At 45.7% G+C, this 22,718-nt stretch overlaps 1 protein-coding gene across 1 annotated transcript; it reads right to left on the reverse strand.

The window, feature by feature from the left end:
• Positions 1 to 6,434: 6,434 nt before the first annotated feature.
• On the reverse strand, positions 6,435 to 20,935 carry LOC136542979 (uncharacterized). The gene is made up of 4 exons (XM_066535575.1): positions 20,771 to 20,935; positions 17,684 to 18,193; positions 7,200 to 7,709; positions 6,435 to 6,452 (listed from the first exon to the last, which is right to left on the reverse strand). The coding sequence occupies exons 1-4, from the start codon at positions 20,933 to 20,935 to the stop codon at positions 6,435 to 6,437; spliced, it is 1,203 nt and encodes a 400-aa protein (XP_066391672.1).
• Between the last annotated feature and the right edge of the window lie 1,783 nt (positions 20,936 to 22,718).

The following is a 22,718-nucleotide window of genomic DNA, read 5'->3' on the forward strand; positions in this document are numbered from 1 at the left end:
GACATCATTAGCTGTTTGTGAATTGCGATTAGACACACTCGTTAGTGCATAGCAGTAGAAACAGATCAGATCAGATCGAGGCACGCAAGCAGTATAGGCTAGCAGCATGATTAGATCGAAAAAAATAGAGGAGGTAACTGACATGTACGTTCTGGTTTAGGCGTGCGCAGAGGTCATCGTCGTTCAGCCTGGCGAGGTCGTCGCAGGACTCCATGGCGCGCTCGAGGTCCCGCTCGTAAGCCGGCACTCCTTGCTGCTCTTGTCGGAGAGGTCGGCGCATGCGGCGGCCACGGCCTCCTTTTCCTCGACACTCTCGACGCAGCGGCGGAGGCCGCCGGCGTTCATAATGGCTTCGGCCTGGGCAAGGAGAGAAAATGGATGACGAATCAATAGCGAACGGGAGGAGAGCAGAGAGAGTCCTTGTGACTCGTGTACCTTGAGGAGGTCGATGCGGCGATGGGCTGCGCGGAGGTCCTCGAGCGGGCTCCGGCGAGATGCGATCCGATGGCTGGCGCGGCCCGGTGGCTGGCGGGCGCGGAGGCGGCCGCGGGCACGGCGCACGAGAGGGGAGGGCGCCGCGCGGCGCGCGGCGCGGGGGCGAGGGCGGGCCGGCATGGGCGCGGATGGCTGGCTGGCTGTGTGAGGCTTGGACTGCCCGGCCGGCTGAAATCGGCTAAGTGCCCCACCCGCGTTCTTTGCCGAGCGCCGGATCACGGAGGCACTCGGCAAAGGGTTCTCCGATCCGGCCGTCGGCAAATTTTTTATTTTTTTAATGCCTTTGCCGAGTGTCTCTGCGCACTCGGTAAAAAGGAAATTTCTAAAAAAAAATAAAAAATCATCTTTGTCGACATACGATGCTTACAAACCAGGACATCTCCACATGTGATATCTAATATCACATGTGGAGATATCGTGGTTTGTAAGCATCGTACATGACAACGTGCACCAAACCTTCTCAAATTTTTATCATAGCCTCCACATACGATATCACGGCATCTCAACAAGTTTCATGATTTTCGGACTTCGTTTGCTTTTTATATAATTTAAAAACACTTCGCACATAAGTTCGCGGTCATGTTTCGTGAACAAGATGTCTGAAAGTTCGGGTCTGTTCCTGGATACGGCATCACACTACACTCAGTAACATGACTACCATTTTTCGAATCATTAAATTCCATTATTCGTACCACGTGCAATTCAAATTTATATTTTTAAAAAAAAATCAATTAAACAAAATAAAGTAACTAAATATATATCAAAAAGCCAAAAAAAATCCCCAAATTCTAGCTAGGAGTTCCTGGCACCTTAAAAGAGCTGCATAAAAATCTGGAGGCAAAAAAAATCTTTGCCGAGTGCCGGGGGATGGCACTCCTCAGCAAAGGGGTCTTTGCCGAGTGCCAAGAATAAGGCACTCGGCAAGGAGGGTTTTCAATTTTTTTAAAAAAAATTCCTCTTTGCCGAGTGTCTTCCCAGGGGCACTCGGCAAAGACATTTCGAAAAAAAAATTCTTTGCCGAGCGCCATGTCACGGGCACTCGGCAAAGTATTTTCTAAAAAAAAAAATCTTTGCCGAGTGTCAAATCTGGGACACTCGGCAAAGAATTTTTTTAAAAAAAAAACCTTTGCCGAGTGCCAGATCCGGGGCACTCGGCAAGTATTTTCAAAAAAAAATCTTTGCCGAGTGCCAGATCTGGGACACTCGGCAAAGAATTTTTTTTTTAAAAAAACCTTCTTTGCCGAGTGCCTAACAGCAGGCACTCGGCAAAGAAGGACGTGGCCAAACACCGTTACGCGGGGCAGCCTATGTCGAGTGCCGTGCTTTTGCCGAGAGCCTACACCCAGCAAAGAAGTCCTTTGTCGAGAGCCTTTTTTGCCGAGTGTCGGACACTCGGCAAAGAACTCTGCCGAGTGCGACACTCGGCAAAGAAGGTCTTTGTCGAATGTCCGATTTTTAACATTCGGCAAAGCATTTTGCACTCGGCAAAGATCCCGTTTCCAGTAGTAGAGGGTGCTGGCACACATGCATGCGGCGCGGCAACCATATGTTTCTACCTCAAGACGGCATAGGCTGCCGTTGCTAGCTAGCTATCCATGAATCCCGACAAAAAAAAAGAAGAAACAAAAACGAACGTACATGAATACAGGAAGCGGAAACACTCATCACAGATGAAAAAAAGGAAGATAAACAAAAAGAAACAAAAACGGACGTACATGAAAACAGGAAACCGAAACGGATGCCATGTCCGGTGGGAAAAAAGGGCAAAAACAACGGATAAAGAAAAAATACCTCTTGAGGGACGCAAGTAAAGGGTAACTCTAGATTTTTTTTATGCGCAGGAAAGACAGACAATGTACTAGGCTCGGAAAAGAGCAGAGACACATGTGAGCACGGCTTATAAGTTCTAGTCACATATATGACCCAATATATTTTGGAATCGGACTCCGTATGTATCACGCTAGATAAGAGATATTCTAATTCGTATGAGCACGGGTTATTATATATATAAGTCCGGTGGGAAGAATCTCTCTATTATCCGGTAGTTAGAGGGAGACGGACCAAGAAATAGGCTGAAATTTTGCCGTTTTATTAATAGGTATAGATTATATATTAAACGCAGGGATCAAATAAAGAAATGAAATTTGGACATAAGGCGTCATACAATACAAGTGTAAACCCAAACCGTCCTCATTTTGATTCATACCAAGTAGAAGGGAAAAGGTGGGGGTAAAGGCAAAATAAATCGACGGAGGGTGGGATACTCCCTCCGTCTTGAAATAAGAATTTAAAGCATTCAAAATTCATCTCAAACTATAACATGTTTTGCGTGAATTAACTCCTTCGAACCACCAATTATATGCATACATGTCATTATTATCTATCACCAAACTCAAATAAGCACAAGATCTCTCTACAGTTAGAGCTCAAGATAACTCCCCACTCTCATTTATTTGCTAGTGATTGCATCTTCTTCGGAAAAGATTGGAGTGTTCCTAGTGCATTTGCTTTGAGTTTGCATTAAGTGGTACTAGAGGTCAAGTTTGATGCGGGGGTTGCTTTTTCACTCTTGGTGGTTACCGTCACCTAGATGACTTAGAGCAATGGGACTCCATTGAAGCACTCTATTGAAAAATTGTGAGATGCTCCAGAGGTGATTTGTGAAGGGCTATTGGGTTCATCCCCGCCGAACGAGGAAAAGAACCACTCTAGTGGAAAAAGAGGCTTGGAGAGCGCCTTGTAATCGAAGTCGGCTCAAAACCAAGCCCTAAAGGAGGTAACGTTGCAGGGTTGTGCCTTGGTAAAGGAGCGATGATCATTGAGCTTGCCTCAATGTGGACATAGCTAACTGGCAAGTCATCAAAGCACAGCATAAAAATTCTTGTCTCATGTGTGCATCACTCTTGATTAGTTTTTGTTCTTCAATTAATAGAGTAGAACTATTAGGACTCATCATCCTAGGCTTTGTAAAACATAGCTACATGTAGAATTATTAGGGTCTCTTTTGGGTCTAACACACAATTTGCCTAGTGTTTGTAAGCCTCTAGAATTTTAACTTAGGCTATATTCACATTCCTAACAAGACATCCAAAGATCTCTATATCATGCTCTTCCCTATGACTCATCGCCGCTGGTAATCCCCTTCCACCGTCGTTCTAGGGCCAGAAGGAGCTCCACCGTTCTAGCGACTTTTCTTCCCCAATGCGCTCACTTTCCACTTTGAGTCACACACTGTCACCTCGACAAACATGCACACACACCACTATATATCACACCACACTGGCACACTCACACACCCATGAGTATGCCCCTATCATACACCCACTTATTTAGTTTATAAAAAGTAAGGCACTGAACTCGATTATTTTTATGTACATTTTCTTTTTATATAAAGAAGTATCCATAACTTCTTTAACCTTATTTAAGAAAATAAAGAAAATCATGGCACACCTGGTGTCCACACATTGCTTACACTGTCTGCTTTTGTAGCAAAAAAAAAAGAGGACTTTATACCATTGTGGACACCAAGCCCTATTCTGTTCCTCCTACCGTTGTGCACATAATGGAACTCCTCTAAGCCTGTAACAATTTTCATCCATGGACAAAAGAATTTTAAGAAAAAATGGTGGTAGAAGAAAAAAAATAGGAGAGAGAGGAATAAGAAGAGGAGACAAGTAGGTAGATTTGCCTCTGCAAATAGATGTTCGTGTTTGAATGGAAGAGGAGTTGAATTTCAGTAGTAAGAGAAATTAAGACCTACAGGGATAAGAGGAGGAAGAGTAGAGTATAGTAGTTAGATGTAACAGAACCGACCAATTATACGAAATTAAGTAGGAAAATCATCCACCAGAGCAGACGATTGAGCAAACTTAAGCCCGTATAACCCGGTAGTCCGTGAAATCACGAAGGATTTCAAACCAACTCGTGTCCCAGCCATGATCGTAATAAGTTTAGCGGTCACCATCACATATTACATAAAAGTTTGCTTCACGGATACATCAGAGTTTCAACATAGTTATTACAAAACCAGTTCGAATAAAAGTAGCGGAAGTCATTTGTTCAAACCACACACACACTCACGTGGAGTTTAAATATAGTGCCAGCGAATGATCATCTCCAACAAAAGCATAAGATGAGACGTAAGGAATGACCATGCCCATGGTCCTAAGCATCACCCATCGCAGGATACAGGCAGTTGATACAGTAGCCGTAATACATCTGCCCATCTGCAACAAGTGGGAATAAAACCCTGAGTACGAGAAGGTACTCAGCCAGACTTACCCGACATAACCGAAAATAAATGACACCAAGGATTATGAAGGGCTTTATAGTAGGGTAGCTGACTCATTTGCAAAAAGAAGCATTTTTAGCATTTCAAGAACCTTTCTAAAAGCATTATTGCCAAGTTAATTATTATTAACCTGTCAACTAGGTTTGCACCTATACTAGAGTAACATGTGATTAAACAGATAATGATAACCAATGATCATTAAACAACTTCCATACTGTCATATTCACTATAACTGTCCAAGTGTTCCATAAACATTTACTACGATGAAGTAACTCAAGTCAAGTGCTCACTATCCAGGAGCTATGGCGATTCGAATCGATTCCTAACCAGCTGGTGATTTATTCCTTACACAAACCTCACTCACCCGCTAAAGTGAGATATTGATCACCGAGTCAACTTTCCAGGAATCTCAAGTTTGCCAGGAACCACATGTACCCGGGGGCCGACCGACTGCACTTTGGCCTTATCATCCTGCCCCCGTGTCCTACCACACCTGCTCCTGCACAGTGCGTTGCGGGCAATCTGCTCGGCCCGAAAAATCTCCCAGCTTCGCGGTCGGAAGGTACTTTATCCGGCCAGCTAAATGTAAGGCATGCGTTCAACATGACTCGAGGCCCAACAACGGTCGGTCCTTAATCGACACAGACGGAAACACTACAGTCCAAAACTCTGCAAGTCTCCGTCCGGTCTCAACTTCATTTAACACTTAGTTATACCATGACTTCATAGTCATCCAAGCAGATCCAGGTAACCACCTATAGCTCGCAGGTGACAGGAAATCACCTGACTTCTATCGGTCTAAGCCAGCTAAGCATTGACTCGACTGCGGATACCAGGGTAACAAGGATATAGTATAACAAAGGTAAGCAAGGTATAATGCAGCAACGGTTGCAAACAACTCCTGAACGTAATGCATTACTTTAAAGTAAAGTATTTAATTAAATCATTGCAAACCGGGAGAAAAATGCTCCGGGGCTTGCCTCTCTCGAAGGAGCTCAGACGGTGATCGGGGCACTCCGGAAGTTCCTCAACGCCCTCCTCGTCGGCTTCTGGCACTTCCTGCTGCTGCACCTCGAGCTGCTCCTCTGGGTCCTCGGGTATGACGACTGGGTTCTCGGTTTGCGATCCTGTATGATGCAATGCGCGTAAGTGATTATGCAAACGGTGCATCGAAGGAGATGAATGCAATAGATATGTTGAAATGCAAGGTAGTCAACATCATCCAAGAAACTATACTACAAGCACATGTCATCTACTGCACTCTCTTCTACTGTTAATATGTTAAGTTAACCTATCTTATGAAATGCTTCAAAGATACACCAAAGCTTTACTAATTTCTTAATCACACTTAAAGCAACACTTGCTTAAACCCTAATTAATAATAGGTTTGAATAGCAACATATATTTCTGATGCTCCTAAAAATCTGAGAAAATTACAGTAGCATAATACTACCCTAAACAGACTACCAAAAAAAAATTTCATGGCATTTGGATAAGTAAACTATCCTACACAAAAATGACAAGCTATAGCATAAAAATGAGCATGAAATTACTTTGTACTATGAAAAGTGTCAAACAACAGAATTAGTATTTTTCCTAGGTTCTTAATAGCATATAATGACTATCCAAAAATTAACACATGCATGTTTTATACAAAGTTTGCTCTCTAGCAAAAATAACAAAAATCAGCCATTAAAAGTACTTGAACTACACCTCAAAATTTTCCCACAGCACATGTATGAAACATATTTTTCCTAGGAAGTACATGACATAATAAGATTAACAAACTTGGAATCATATTTTTCTGAAGACTATAGATTTTTCTACACATTTTTCAAGTTATCAGCAATATCCATGATCAATTAAAATCCTACAGAAAAGTATCCCAAAAATGACATGCAATAATTTTCCCAAGTAGATCTGGTGATAAGGAACCTAGCAAATTTTGTTTCAACAAATTTGGAGCAAGTTTGATCACCCAAACATTTTTCAAACCATTTCAGATTTCAATTAACAAATAATGAATGGAAATCAAATCGTTTAAACAATGCTGGGCCGGCCCGTGGAAACGAACTGGCCCACGGCCACAATCGGCCTGCTCAGTCCGAGCGAAGGGGCGAGCGGCGGCCTGGCTCGGGGCTCGGCCCAAGCCAGCCTGGCCCAGCTCGGCCGGGCAAAGGCCACGCCACTGCGGCTGGGCCCTGCTGGTCAGCGACCGAGAGCAGGGGAGGCGCTCCGCCGGCCGGTGCTCACCGGCGGCAAGCCCTCCCGATGTCGTGGGTGGTGCCAGCGTATACGCCATGCCGAGCCGCAACGGCTGGGATGGTGGAGGTGGCCCGGCGGCGTGACGAGCCACCTGGCCGCGGCAGTGCGCTCGCCGGAGAGGAAGGAGGCGGCCGCGCTTGGTTCTTACCTCGACGACGGCAGCTGCAAGCGAACGCAAGCGAAGCAGGGAGGCTAGGCGGAGCTGCTGGCAGCGTGAATCGAGGAATGGAGGCGTGGGAGGGGTATGCTGCTGTTGAGGCAGCGGCGGCGGCGGTGGCGAGCTCGTGGTGCGCGCGGGCATGAGCTGCTGCTGTTGCTCTGCGGCTGAGAGAGCGGGAGGAGGAATGAGGAGGAGGCAGCGCTGCGGGGCAGAAGAAGGCGCGCGCGTGGAGGTGGAGTCAGGCCATGGCTGCCGCGCGGCGGGCGTTGCCAGCGCAGGGCGGCCACGCGGCGAGCGCGCCCTGATGCGGTCGGGACACGACGCGGCGCGCCAGCGGGCGAGCGAGCGCGGAGGCAGGCCAGCGCGCTGGGCTGGGCCGACGAAGCGCAGCTGGGCCAAGCGCGGGGCGAGGGAGAGGGCGGTGGGCGCGGAGGCAGGCCGGACCGGCTTCGGCTGGTGGGCCAGACGCGAGGCGGCGGCCCGCGAAGGAGAAAATTCCTTTTTCAAATAAAATTTCAAGATATTTTTAAATGCCAACTTTCAAACATTATTTTGAGCAAGAAAATGACCTCTTTTGAAAATGTACCAAAAATGAAAGTTGATTATAATTTAATTCCCTACAACTTTGCTTTTATGACCAAAGTCCAATTCTATCTAGATTTTAAATTATAGAATCAAAGTTAAATTTTAACTCAAAACCCTAATTTTGGGAAATTACTTTGGAAGCAAAATTCTGAATTAATTTGAATACAAACATTGCTCCAAAAATTGAACTACACATTGCTAGATGATTTACAATAATAGCCAAACATGTTTTACTAACCTAGCAAGAAAAATTCAGGGCAAAACAATTCTTAAACAGGTGTATGCAACATTCAGGTTTCACGCATGTTTCAGATGTTTCAAAGCAATGTTTCAATTGTTATCCACATGATTAAGCATGTATGATTTGGATGCTTGATATGCGTGATTTGCAGTGCCTAAATGCAGGCATAACACCGAGGTGTTACAGCCCTCCCCCCTTATAAAAAATCTCGTCCCGAGATTTGGGTTACGAACCATTTGTTATAAAATTCTTCATAAGCTTTTTGTAGATACTCTCCTGTTTCCCAAGTTGCATCTCCCTCATCATGATGATCCCATTGTATCTTGTATGTTTTCACCACACTATTCCGAGTAGCACGTTACTTAGTGTCTAACACTCGGACTGGTTGCTCACGATACACCAAATCTGATTTGAGTTGAATACCTTGAGGTTCTATTCTTTCCTCCGGAACACGCAAGCATTTCTTGAGATGTGATACATGGAAAACTGGGAAAACTGTACTCATTGTCTCAGGTAACTCTAACTTGTAGGCTACCGGACCTCTTTGCTCCAAGATCTTGTATGGTCCTACGAATCTCGCGGCAAGCTTTCTTCGGATTCCAAACCTTTTCTTCTTCATAGGCGTGACTTTCAGATAAACATAGTCACCAACTTCAAATGCAAGGGGTCTCCTTCTTCTGTCTGCATAGCTCTTCTGACGTGATTGGGCCGCTTTCATATTCTGCTGAATAATATTAACTTTCTTCTCGGCTTCTTCTACAAAGTCAATGCCATAATACCTTCTATCACCAGGCTCGATCCAATTCAATGGTGTTCTACATTTTCTGCCATATAAAGCTTCGAATGGGGCCATCTTGATAGCTATTATTATAAGAAAACTCAGCTAACGGTAACCATGACTCCCATGATCCCTTAGAAGACAATACACAGGCTCTCAACATATCCTCCAAAACAGCATTTACTCGTTCAGTCTGACCATCTGTCTGAGGATGATAAGCGGTACTGCGAATCAAACTAGTTCCTAAGCCTTTGTGTAAATGTTCCCAAAAATGAGCCATGAACTGTGAGCCTCTATCAGATACTATGGTCTTTGGTATACCATGCAACCTCACAATTTCTGCGATATACTTCTCAGCATATTGAGGTGGTCGATAATCTGTTTTGACAGGCAAGAAATGAGCGGTCTTGGTAAGACGATCCACAATTACCCAAATCGAATCATGTCCTTTTTGAGTAGTGGGCAAACCCGTGATAAAATCCATACTGATATCGTCCCACTTCCAACTAGGGACTGATAAGGGTTGCAACATACCGGCAGGTTTCATGTGAATTGCTTTCACTCGACAACATGTGTCACATCTGGCAACATAGGCTGTAATTTCTTTCTTCATTTTGGTCCACCAATAGCGAGATCTTAATTCTTGATACATCTTACTACTTCCGGGATGGATAGATAGCTTAGAAAGGTGAGCTTCATCCATGAGTTTATTCCTAAGCTCTCGATCCTTGGGAACCACAAGACGGTCGTCAAACCACAACACGCCCTGTTCATCCACTTTAAAGTGTTGAGACGGCTTTTCTTTTATTTTCTCTTTGATGTGGAATATCCCCTTGTCAGTTTTCTGACCTTCTATTATCTTACTCTCTAAAGAGCAACTAATCTGAATACTATGTAACACAGCAGGATGCATTAGATCGAACCCATCTTCAAGTAATGGCTGCACATTCAAGTTGTAATCCTTTATCAATTCCAACCATCTACGCTGTCTCATGTTTAGCTCTGGTTGGGTAAAGATATACTTAAGACTTTTGTGATTCGTGAAAATATTGCACACATTACCAAGTAGATAATGTCTCCAAATTTTGAGGGCGTGCACAACTGCAGCAAGTTCAAGATCATGTGTTGGATAGTTGACCTCGTGCTTTCTCAATTGACGTGATGCATAAGCTATGACTCTCCTTTCTTGCATAAGTACACAGCCTAATCTAGTTTTCGATGCGTCGCAAAACACATCAAATGGTTTCTCAATATCTGGTTGTGCTAGAACAGGAGCAGTGGTCAACAGTTTCTGCAAAGTGTGGAAAGCTGCTTCACACTCTTCTGTCCACACAAACTTATGATCCTTCTGAAGGAGGCTTGTCATTGGTTTGGCGATCTTCGAGAAATCTGGTATAAAGCGACGGTAATAACCCGCTAGTCCTAAGAAACTTCTAATCTCAGGAACTGTAGTCGGTGCTTTCCAATTCATAACTTCTTGCACCTTACTTGGATCGACTGAAACTCCATTCTCTGACAGAATGTGACCAAGGAAAGGAACTTCCTTCAACCAGAATTCGCATTTGCTAAACTTAGCATACAATTGATGATCTCTAAGTCTGGTCAAGACAGTTCTCAGATGCTCTTCGTGATCTTTTTCGTTCTCGGAGTACACCAGAATGTCATCGATGAATACTACCACAAACTTATCCAATTCTGGCATGAAAACTGTATTCATCAAGAACATAAAATATGCAGGAGCATTTGTCAAGCCAAAAGACATGACAAGATACTCATACAACCCGTATCTGGTGGAAAATGCAGTTTTCGGTATATCCTGTGGCCTAATCTTGATTTGATGATAACCGGATCTCAAATCTATTTTTTAGAACACCTTGGCCTTGGATAATTGGTCAAACAGAACATCAATATGTGGCAAGGGATATTTATTCTTGATGGTCACAGCATTGAGTGGCCTATAATCTACGCACATTCTCAACGTGCCCTCTTTCTTTTTCTTCACAAACAAAGCGGGACATCCCCATTCAGACTTGCTTGGCCAAATAAACCCCTTTTTCGACAAATCTTCTAATTGCTTCTTTAGCTCAGCTAACTCATCTGGAGGCATCCGATAGGGCCTCCTTGAAATCGGAGCTATTCCGGGGACTAACTCAATTCCAAACTCAATCTCCCTATCTGGCGGAAGACCAGGTAGCTCATCCGGGAATACGTTCGGGAATTCACACACTACCGGAATCTGATGAATAGGAATGACTGCCGTAGCACATGTAACACTTATAAGGTCTGTTCTTCGAGGCAATGGTACTTGGAAAGTATCCTCACCCAGGGGATCCTTAAGGGTAAGTACTCGACTTCCCGTATCTATGACTGCTCCCCAATCCTTCATCCAATTCATCCCTATAATGACATCCAAGACTAACCCAGGCATAACTATCAAGTTCACTCGGAACTTCCTGCTACCTAATTCAAGGGTTGCCCCTCGAACCATCCGGTTGGTCAAAACATCAGCCCCTGCTGAACTTATACGGTAACCATAACCCAATTCTGTGCATAGTTGTTCATGTTTCTGTGCAAATGCTTGACTCATAAAAGAATGCGATGATCCAGAATCAAATAGAACAACTGCAGGGTTTTCATTGACAGTAAACTTACCAGCAGTGACGGGCTCTCCCTCTGGAATTTCATCCACTGTTGTACTGTGCACTCTAGCATTATAAGTCTGCTGCTTCTTCTTGGGTGGGTACGGACAAAACTTCGACAAATGACCGGGTTGATCACAGTTATAGCAGGGTCCTCTTACTGTCCCGGCAGATCCCACAGCTCCCTTGGAACTGCCTTGCACCGCAGTTGCGGCTACCTTGTTGGGCTGTACTGCCATCTTGTACGGCTTTTGAGGTCCACGGAAATTCTGACTTCTGGGCTGAGGTGGCCGGAATCTAGCGCCAGGTGCCGATGGGCGATATGGAGGACGACCTCCCATAGGTGCTCTAGCTTGAGACGGCCCTCCTTCAAAGGCTCTCTTGCGTGTCTTGGCTGCGGTGCTGGCGTTGTTATTCTTCTCCTGCTTCAGACAGTCGCTGATGAAGTCGTTGAATCTGACGCGGTTGTTGGTACCAACATGCTTCATCATTTTTGGATTGAGACCCCTCTTAAAACTGGCTATCCTTTTGGCATCTGTGTCAACCATGTCGGGAGCATATCGACATAAGTTGTTGAAGGCATGCAGGTATTGCGTCACGGTTTTGGTACCCTGGTTCAATGCCAGAAACTCTCCCAACTTCATTTCAGTCAGCTCGGGTGGAATATAGACTCCACGGAAGGCCTCAGCAAACTCTCTCCAAGAAATTTGAGCATTTGGAGGGAAGGTGGTGCGATGGTGCTTCCACCACATTCCCGCCGGTCCTTGCAATTGAAGTGCGGCATATTCCGTTTTCAGAACCTCAGTCATCCTCAACACACGGAATTTATCTTCCATCGTGTTGATCCATTCCTCAGCATCGAGTGGCTCTGTTGCTTCCTTGAATACGGGTGGCCTGGTGTCCATGAAATCTTTGAAGCTGCTGTATTGGTTCACTCCCATGCCACCACCTTGATTGTTACCACGTTGCACGTTGTTGGCGATGGTGCGCAGAAAATCCTCCATGTTCTTCTGAGATTGTTCCGCGTTGCGCTGACTCCCGAGTAGCTGTGCGAGAAACATCTCGGGGGTAAACGGGGGAGGAGGTGGCAAATGCGGTTCATGGGGAGGCTCATTGTTGTTGCCATGGTTTCCACCACCACCACCACCACCGGTCCCCGTTCCGTTAGCACCGGGCTCAGCGGCTTCATACGTGGTTCGGCGAGTGTTTGTCATCTGCATATTTCAGCAACAAGTAACGATTGAGTGAAGCTGTAATAATTGCGAGTGAAGGAAAACTTATGCCGTACTGAATTTACTGGAGAGAATAAATTCATACAATAAAACAGAGGCACAACAATCGCATTCCAATTAAAACAACAGCACTTAATCGAAATACTTAAACGGCAAACATCGCGTCCATAAAATCACATTGCCAGCATACATACACTGGACTTTTTATGCGTTCAGATATCGCATTTGAAACTCAAGTTCCAACCACATGCCAAGTCTCATACGTTCGAAGCAACATACGATAGATTACATGCCAACAAAAGAAAGGTCATCGCGACAAGACCTAGATACTAGCATAAAGCAACTAGCCTACTCCTCGGGGCCATCATCGGGATCGGAGACGTCACCATCGCCTCCAGGTGAAATTGCAGGCTCACCCTAGTCGTCGTCGTCGATGTCCATGCCAGCGGCGTTCGGTGGAGCATATGGGCCAACCCCATTGTAGAGCGCGTGAAACTCCTCGTGCAGGTTGCCGTTGTATTCTTCTAGCTCATCGACCCTCTGCAGCAGAAGGTTTCTTGCGTTCCAGGCTTCATTCCTTTCCTGAACCAACTGTCCAATCATGCGGTCTGCATTGTTGTTGGCTTGAGTCAACGTCTGCACTCGCTGCATAGCTCTATCACCTCTCTCAACCGCCTGATCTCGCTGTAAGTTCATATCAGCCAACTGCTCCTGCAAGCTAGCTATAGCACGTGCCTGTCTCTTCTTCTGCTTCTTCCCTTTGAGCTTATCCTCACTATGCAAGCCAGTCAAAGTCCAGTAGGTACTCTCGAGACCCTCATACGCTCTGATGGCGGCGAACATAGCACTCATCGCCTGGTTGTCGCTAGCCTGTCCTTCAGCTGGACCTCTGACCAATGCACTTCCTTGAGGCTGAACCCAAATGGCATTGCGAGGATCATCCCTAGGAAAAGTACCAGCTAGAGCTGCTGCAAGCTCACTGGGAAATCTGCTCATAATGTCCCTGATGACACAGAAGGCTGCTCCCTCTGCACCCTCAGCTGGAGTGCGACCCTCAAACTCCAAATGCCAACCATCCCAATCTGGAGCATCACCGAGAGCAGGAACCGTGATCTCCACCACTGCAAGTCCATCCTCTGTTAACTGGCTCTCATTCCAAGAGTACACCAGCTCTTGACCCTCTGGGTACCCCACATCATGGAGCACTCTCCAAAGCAAAGTTGGCATGCCAAACTCGCTCAAGAAGGTGTCCGTGGTGCGGTGCTCCCTCAGGGCCAACGGACGTCGGGGTGCTCTTCCTCCGGTGGACTTACGGGCGGTCTGCTTCGTGCGGGCCATCTGTAGCAAAAGTTCTCTTATTACTTCGGGGAAACATATTTTAGGTGATACAACTTTTATCAAAATGAGATAATCAATTTATAAGGGGAGGTATGCATGAGATGAATGAGATGCACAAGTAACATGATGTATGTACGGGTCGTACGTTCTCACAAACTTAGGAAATAAATAATTTCTAACGACTAATTCGGTGGCATACAACGATCTCTCAATACATAGCTAATACGTTCTACACGATAGCGTTGTTATGTACCTGCAGAAGATTCATTTCAGCCCAATTCCCAATGAATGCATAAAAGCAGTAAAGTTTTATCTACACGCTCTACACGAATCCCCAGATACGTGTACAACGGTAGTAACTACCCAAACCATCGTCCTATTGACGGCATCGCCTCCACAGACGGAAGACCCATACATGAGATACCTTTGTAAAACATGCGTAGAACATGTAATTACTCCGGCATCATATAAGCATTTACCCTAGATCGGCGGTGTATCCGATCATGCTCTCACAACTCACACTTACCGAGGCGTAGAGGCAAATGATCCATTCATTACCATCCAAACAAGTGGCACTCATACAATAGCACGCCGTATGAGCGACGAAAGAGAAATATGATGCAAGAACCCCAGTCAGTACTTAATTAAGCCACCTAAAGTCCTTAACTGGGCATAAAGGATATGATCACTGGCACACTTTATAGTTTTAAAATCACATTTTCCAAATGTCTTTTTGTTTTAAATACACTTGTGAACAGTAACACACTAAACCATGCTCTGATGCCAGCTGTAACAGAACCGACCAATTATACGAAATTAAGTAGGAAAATCATCCACCAGAGCAGACGATTGAGCAAACTTAAGCCCGTATAACCTGGTAGTCCGTGAAATCACGAAGGATTTCAAACCAACTCGTGTCCCAGCCATGATCGTAATAAGTTTAGCGGTCACCATCACATATTACATAAAAGTTTGCTTCACAGATACATCAGAGTTTCAACATAGTTATTACAAAACCAGTTCGAATAAAAGTAGCGGAAGTCATTTGTTCAAACCACACACACACTCACGCGGAGTTTAAATATAGTGCCAGCGAATGATCATCTCCAACAAAAGCATAAGATGAGACGTAAGGAATGACCATGCCCATGGTCCTAAGCATCACCCATCGCAGGATACAGGCAGTTGATACAGTAGCCGTAATACATCTGCCCATCTGCAACAAGTGGGAATAAAACCCTGAGTACGAGAAGGTACTCAGCCAGACTTACCCGACATAACCGAAAATAAATGACACCAAGGATTATGAAGGGCTTTATAGTAGGGTAGCTGACTCATTTGCAAAAAGAAGCATTTTTAGCATTTCAAGAACCTTTCTAAAAGCATTATTGCCAAGTTAATTATTATTAACCTGTCAACTAGGTTTGCACCTATACTAGAGTAACATGTGATTAAACAGATAATGATAACCAATGATCATTAAACAACTTCCATACTGTCATATTCACTATAACTGTCCAAGTGTTCCATAAACATTTACTACAATGAAGTAACTCAAGTCAAGTGCTCACTATCCAGGAGCGATGGCTATTCGAATCGATTCCTAACCAGCTGGTGATTTATTCCTTACACAAACCTCACTCACCCGCTAAAGTGAGATATTGATCACCGAGTCAACTTTCCAGGAATCTCGAGTTTGCCAGGAACCACATGTACCCAGGGGCCGACCGACTGCACTTTGGCCTTATCATCCCGCCCCCGTGTCCTACCACACCTGCTCCTGCACAGTGCGTTGCGGGCAATCTGCTCGGCCCGAAAAATCTCCCAGCTTCGCGGTCGGAAGGTACTTTATCCGGCCAGCTAAATGTAAGGCATGCGTTCAACATGACTCGAGGCCCAACAACGGTCGGTCCTTAATCGACACAGACGGAAACACTACAGTCCAAAACTCTGCAAGTCTCCGTCCGGTCTCAACTTCATTTAACACTTAGTTATACCATGACTTCATAGTCATCCAAGCAGATCCAGGTAACCACCTATAGCTCGCAGGTGACAGGAAATCACCTGACTTCTACCGGTCTAAGCCAGCTAAGCATTGACTCGACTGCGGATACCAGGGTAACAAGGATATAGTATAACAAAGGTAAGCAAGGTATAATGCAGCAACGGTTGCAAACAACTCCTGAACGTAATGCATTACTTTAAAGTAAAGTATTTAATTAAATCATTGCAAACCGGGAGAAAAATGCTCCGGGGCTTGCCTCTCTCGAAGGAGCTCGGACGGTGATCGGGGCACTCTGGAAGTTCCTCAACGCCCTCCTCGTCGGCTTCTGGCACTTCCTGCTGCTGCACCTCGAGCTGCTCCTCTGGGTCCTCGGGTATGATGACTGGGTTCTCGGTTTGCGATCCTGTATGATGCAATGCGCGTAAGTGATTATGCAAACGGTGCATCGAAGGAGATGAATGCAATAGATATGTTGAAATGCAAGGTAGTCAACATCATCCAAGAAACTATACTACAAGCACATGCCATCTACTGCACTCTCTTCTACTGTTAATATGTTAAGTTAACCTATCTTATGAAATGCTTCAAAGATACACCAAAGCTTTACTAATTTCTTAATCACACTTAAAGCAACACTTGCTTAAACCCTAATTAATAATAGGTTTGAATAGCAACATATATTTCTGATGCTCCTAAAAATCTGAGAAAATTACAGTAGCATAATACTACCCTAAACAGACTACCAAAAAAAAATTTCATGACAAGCTATAGCATAAAAATGAGCATGAAATTACTTTGTACTATGAAAAGTGTCAAACAACAGAATTAGTATTTTTCCTAGGTTCTTAATAGCATATAATGACTGTCCAAAAATTACCACATGCATGTTTTATACAAAGTTTGCTCTCTAGCAAAAATAACAAAAATCAGCCATTAAAAGTACTTGAACTACACGTCAAAATTTTCCCACAGCACATGTATGAAACATATTTTTCCTAGGAAGTACATGACATAATAAGATTAACAAACTTGGAATCATATTTTTCTGAAGAATATAGATTTTTCTACACATTTTTCAAGTTATCAGCAATATCCATGATCAATTAAAATCCTACAGAAAAGTATCCCAAAAATGACATGCAATAATTTTCCCAAGTAGATCTGGTGATAAGGAACCTAGCAAATTTTGTTTCAACAAATTTGGAGCAAGTTTGATCACCCAAACATTTTTCAAACCATTTCAGATTTCAATTAACAAATAATGAATGGAAATCAAATCGTTTAAACAATGCTGGGCCGGCCCGTGGAAACGAACTGGCCCACGGCCACAATCGGCCTGCTCAGTCCGAGCGAAGGGGCGAGCGGCGGCCTGGCTCGGGGCTCGGCCCAAGCCAGCCTGGCCCAGCTCGGTCGGGCAAAGGCCACGCCACTGCGGCTGGGCCCTGCTGGTCAGCGACCGAGAGCAGGGGAGGCGCTCCGCCGGCCGGTGCTCACCGGCGGCAAGCCCTCCCGGTGTCGCGGGTGGTGCCAGCGTATACGCCATGCCGAGCCGCAACGGCTGGGATGGTGGAGGTGGCCCGGCGGCGTGACGAGCCACCTGGCCGCGGCAGTGCGCTCGCCGGAGAGGAAGGAGGCGGCCGCGCTTGGTTCTTACCTCGACGACGGCAGCTGCAAGCGAACGCAAGCGAAGCAGGGAGGCTAGGCGGAGCTGCTGGCGGCGTGAATCGAGGAATGGAGGCGTGGGAGGGGTATGCTGCTGTCGAGGCAGCGGCGGCGGCGTTGGCGAGCTCGTGGTGCGCGCGGGCGTGAGCTGCTGCTGTTGCTCTGCGGCTGAGAGAGCGGGAGGAGGAATGAGGAGGAGGCAGCGCTGCGGGGCAGAAGAAGGCGCGCGCGTGGAGGTGGAGTCAGGCCGTGGCTGCCGCGCGGCGGGCGTTGCCAGCGCAGGGCGGCCACGCGGCGAGCGCGCCCTGACGCGGTCGGGACACGACGCGGCGCGCCAACGGGCGAGCGAGCGCGGAGGCAGGCCAGCGCGCTGGGCTGGGCCGACGAAGCGCAGCTGGGCCAAGCGCGGGGCGAGGGAGAGGGCGGTGGGCGCGGAGGCAGGCCGGGCCGGCTTCGGCTGGTGGGCCAGACGCGAGGCGGCGGCCCGCGAAGGAGAAAATTCCTTTTTCAAATAAAATTTCAAGATATTTTTAAATGCCAACTTTCAAACATTATTTTGAGCAAGAAAATGACCTCTTTTGAAAATGTACCAAAAATGAAAGTTGATTATAATTTAATTCCCTACAACTTTGCTTTTATGACCAAAGTCCAATTCTATCTAGATTTTAAATTATAGAATCAAAGTTAAATTTTAACTCAAAACCCTAATTTTGGGAAATTACTTTGGAAGCAAAATTCTGAATTAATTTGAATACAAACATTGTTCCAAAAATTGAACTACACATTGCTAGATGATTTACAATAATAGCCAAACATGTTTTACTAACCTAGCAAGAAAAATTCAGGGCAAAACAATTCTTAAACAGGTGTATGCAACATTCAGGTTTCACGCATGTTACTAAGGATGAAAACGGTCGGAAACGGTCGAAAAACTCCTAAATTGTTTTCTACTTTTATATTTGAAATACGAAAACGAAAGCGAAAACGGTAAAACCGGACACGAAAACGAACGCGAACTTACGAATTATCGAGAATTTCGAAAACGAACCAATTCGAGCGGATTTTTGTCGAACACAGTCGATATACGAAAACTCAATACGGAATACCGACCCGTAGACCAAGTGCATGACTAAGTGCATACATGATCAAGTTCAAGTGCATATAATAATTAACAAGTGTATATTATAGAAATATGAACTCAAACTGAGTCAGAATAATTTTATTAATCTTTTTAGAATAGATGTAGTATTTTATTTTAAAGATTTATTCATATTTTTCTTTTGAGTAACAAAGATTTATTCGGCTGATGCAAAAACTATCAAATGATTGACTTTGCAGGTGGTTAAACCGATGTGCTTGATGGGCTATGGCCCAGGTGGGCTTTCGTGTAGATGCTGCTGGTTTTCTGACATTTAGCACCATCTCTTGAGGTGAAGAGAGATGAGGCTGGGCGTCGTCTATAAGAAGGGGCAGATGGCCACCAGTAGAAAGAACGCAGCTGCTTGGTGAACAACCTGTAATTGGGCTGTATGACCTATGCAGTTGGCTAAATTCGGTTTAAACCGAATTTTCAATTCGGAATATTTCAAATTAAAAGTAGAAAAGTAGAAAACAGTCGAAAAATGTCTAAACCGTTTTCTACTTTTACATTTGAAATACGAAACATCTGAAATGCGAAAGCGAAAACGGTAAAGTCGGACAAGAAAATACGGATTCGATCGGATTAAATATAGAAAACGATGCGGTTCGGTTCGGAATATTTCCGTTCCGTTTTCATCCTTACATGTTACAGATGTTTCAAAGCAATGTTTCAATTGTTATCCACATGATTAAGCATGTATGATTTGGATGCTTGATATGCGTGATTTGCAGTGCCTAAATGCAGGCATAACACCGGGGTGTTACATTAGACCCATGTTTGCATCAAAGAGTTGAATTTCGATAGCCTAAGAGAAAACATATAGCCAATGATTGAGCTAGAATTAGTCTTTCAAATAGGCCAAGTAAGGTACACATTGTTGTACTGCAAACCCTAATAAATTTCTAGTAGAATTTTTTTGGAACATTAGGAAAACAATGCCATATCAAGACTAATGGAAGGTAGCATTAGGTAGGCATGCCAATTCGATCGTTACATTGAGCTTGCACATCACATAGCCACCATGATTTTTTAACACTTTTTGTAAACTAATTTTAAATCTAACACTGTTATTTTTTTTTTCAAAACTAACACTTTTGGCCACGCTTATTGCCATGGCGCGGTGAAATGCCTGTGCCGCGCCATGCATGGTGGCGCGGCGAAATGCCTGTGCCGCGCCATGCATGGTGGCGTGGCGAGAGGGGTGATGTGGCGACGACCGGGGCGCTGACCGGTGACATGGCAGGGTCTGCCACGCCACCAATCATGGCGCGGCACTGACGCGCCATAGCCCACGGCGCGGCAGGCCTAGTTAAATATCACCCGCGAGCCACCGCCCTCCCTCTGTCTGCCTACCCGCCGTCGCCCTGCTTGCCTGGCCGCAGGCCCGCCCGCCTTGCCTGCCCGCCTCGCCGCCGCCCGCCGCCCGCCGCGCCTACCGCTGCACGCCACGCCGCACGTCGGCCGCCGCGCCTGCATGCGTCCACCGCACCACGACGACGACGCCCGCACGCCCGCACGCCACCATGACGACGACGCCCTCACGACCATGGCGACGACGCACCCCAGCAGTAAGATTGATTAAAGTCATAATTAAGTGCTAATTTCGGTTTTGGCGTTCCTATAATTAGGTTAATTAAGATCTTGTCTAAGTATAAGTTCTAACAATTTATATCCGAGAAGCCGCTTAGCCTAATTCTTGAACCCTAAGACCTAATTAGTGTTTGGTTAAGATCTAAATAGCCTCGGATTTGTTTGATTCAAAGTTCTTTAAGCCAAATCAGAATATAGGGTTTCGCTTAAGCACCGAGAAGGAGGGGAGTCGAATCAACTTCAACACTAAGCCCTAGTTTTTGCCCAAATCCGAACCCTAGGAATGCAAATTACCCAAATCCGGTAACAATCCACAACCCTAAGATTAGTAAGACGCTTTTCACTTACCTTAAGAACTAAGATGGCGCCATCGGGCTCCTTTACGAGTTCGTCGGCGGCCACAAAAGGGAGCGACGCCGCTGCCCTGCTATGTGCGCGCGTGGTCTCCGGGCCACGGACGCCCGCCGCGCCACGGACGCCCGCAGGCATAGAAGACGAGGGCAGCAGGTCCATACATAGAAGTTGCTTATTTTCCTAGTGAAGTTGTTTAATATGTATGTTAATGTTACTTTGAATATATACATGTGCTTTCATATTGTGTTCGTATTACATAACAAGTAGTTCAAATTTTGCAATGCTACATAATGTTAATTTGAATACTCTAACCCTTTGTTTATCAATTTGTAACAGGATGACCCCTCCCACGCAGCACCAGTTGTACCCCTTCTTGAGGTGGAGTACGACGAGCCGCACCGAGCACACTTCTTGATTGACACCGACACAGAGGTGCCCTTGCCTCCTTTGAGGCCCCGCACGCACACCAGGGCGCACCAGTGGGACGAGCGTTACGCGTCGTACATACGGTGTGCCGGCTTCCTCGAGTGTGTTCGTGTTTTCAACTACGGTCTTTCGTCCCTTGACCCAACACTACTTACTGCAGCTATAGACAGGTGCAAGTGCCTTCATTGTACGTAAACATTCTTATAACAAATTTGGGGTAACTAACAGTCATTCTATTCTTATAATAGGTGGAGGCCTGAGACCAACACGTTCTATAACGTCCCACCTCTACAAGGCCAGGCCCACTTACATCTGACATCTTTTATAGGACATAGACTGCCCTCATAGACCCACACAAGTCTTTTCTACGCACTTTGTCCTCACTCATGCACACCCGGGAAGGACTTTCCGGTCGGTCACCCATCCTGAAATTGCTCTAGACCAAGCACGCTTAACCTCAGAGTTCTTTAGAGATGGGTTTCCGAAAAAGAAGTTGCAACTTATTGGTATAAGTATCCTATTAATCATGTTAAGCCCTGGGCCAAGATGTTACATCCTCACCCCCTTAAGAGACCGACGTCCTCGTCGGTCAATCCCAAGCCAGGAACGTACCCTCTTGGCCACATCCGTGTGTCTAGTGCCAGCGTATGTGCCATGCTGTGTGACCACTCTAGGACCACTCCAACCATACGCACCATGCCTACGCAACTACGACACACGCGCTTGTGAAACTACAAGAGTCGGCTCTGATACCATTCTGTAACGTCCCACCTCTACAAGGCTGGGCCCACTTACATCTGGTAGCTTTTCTAGGACATAGACTGCCCTCACAGATCCACACAAGTCTTTTCTGCGCACTTTGTCCTCACTCATGCGCACCCGGGAAGGACTTCCTGGTCGGTCACCCATCCTGAAATTGCTCTAGACTAAGCACGCTTAACCTTAGAGTTCTTTAGAGATGGGCTTCCGAAAAAGAAGTTGCAACTTGTTGGTATGAGTATCCTATTAATCCTGTTAAGCCCTATGCCAGGATGTTACACGTTCCACCTACCTTGCGGTGAGATGACCTTGACCATGCAGGACGTGAAGGCTATCTTTGGCCTTCGGTTGGGGGGATGTAGGGACCGTGACGCCTAAGAGGGGGGGGTGAATTAGGCAACTTAAGAATTCTAACTCTAAACTATGACATCTTTTTCTAACCCTAGCAAAACCTATGCAACTGATAAACTATGCAACTATGGTTTTGCTAGTGTGTTGCTATCTCTACCGCAAACGTAGTAAAGTAATCAATGTAAATGCGGAAGCTAAAGAGCAAGGTAGAGATATGCAAACTCCCGTCGATGACTCCGGTATTTTTATCGAGGTATCGAGAAGCGCGCAAGCTTCCCCCTAGTCCTCGTTGGAGCCCCTCGCAAGGAATCCCTCGCAAGGGCCAAGCTCCCGGTCGGGTAACTCCGTGGATAGCCTCGGGCCTTCCCCACGCGCAAGTGGGTCTCCGACGTGCCTTCCGACAAGC

The sequence above is a fragment of the Miscanthus floridulus genome, chromosome 3 (assembly GCF_019320115.1).
Source record: "Miscanthus floridulus cultivar M001 chromosome 3, ASM1932011v1, whole genome shotgun sequence".
NCBI lineage: Eukaryota > Viridiplantae > Streptophyta > Magnoliopsida > Poales > Poaceae > Miscanthus > Miscanthus floridulus.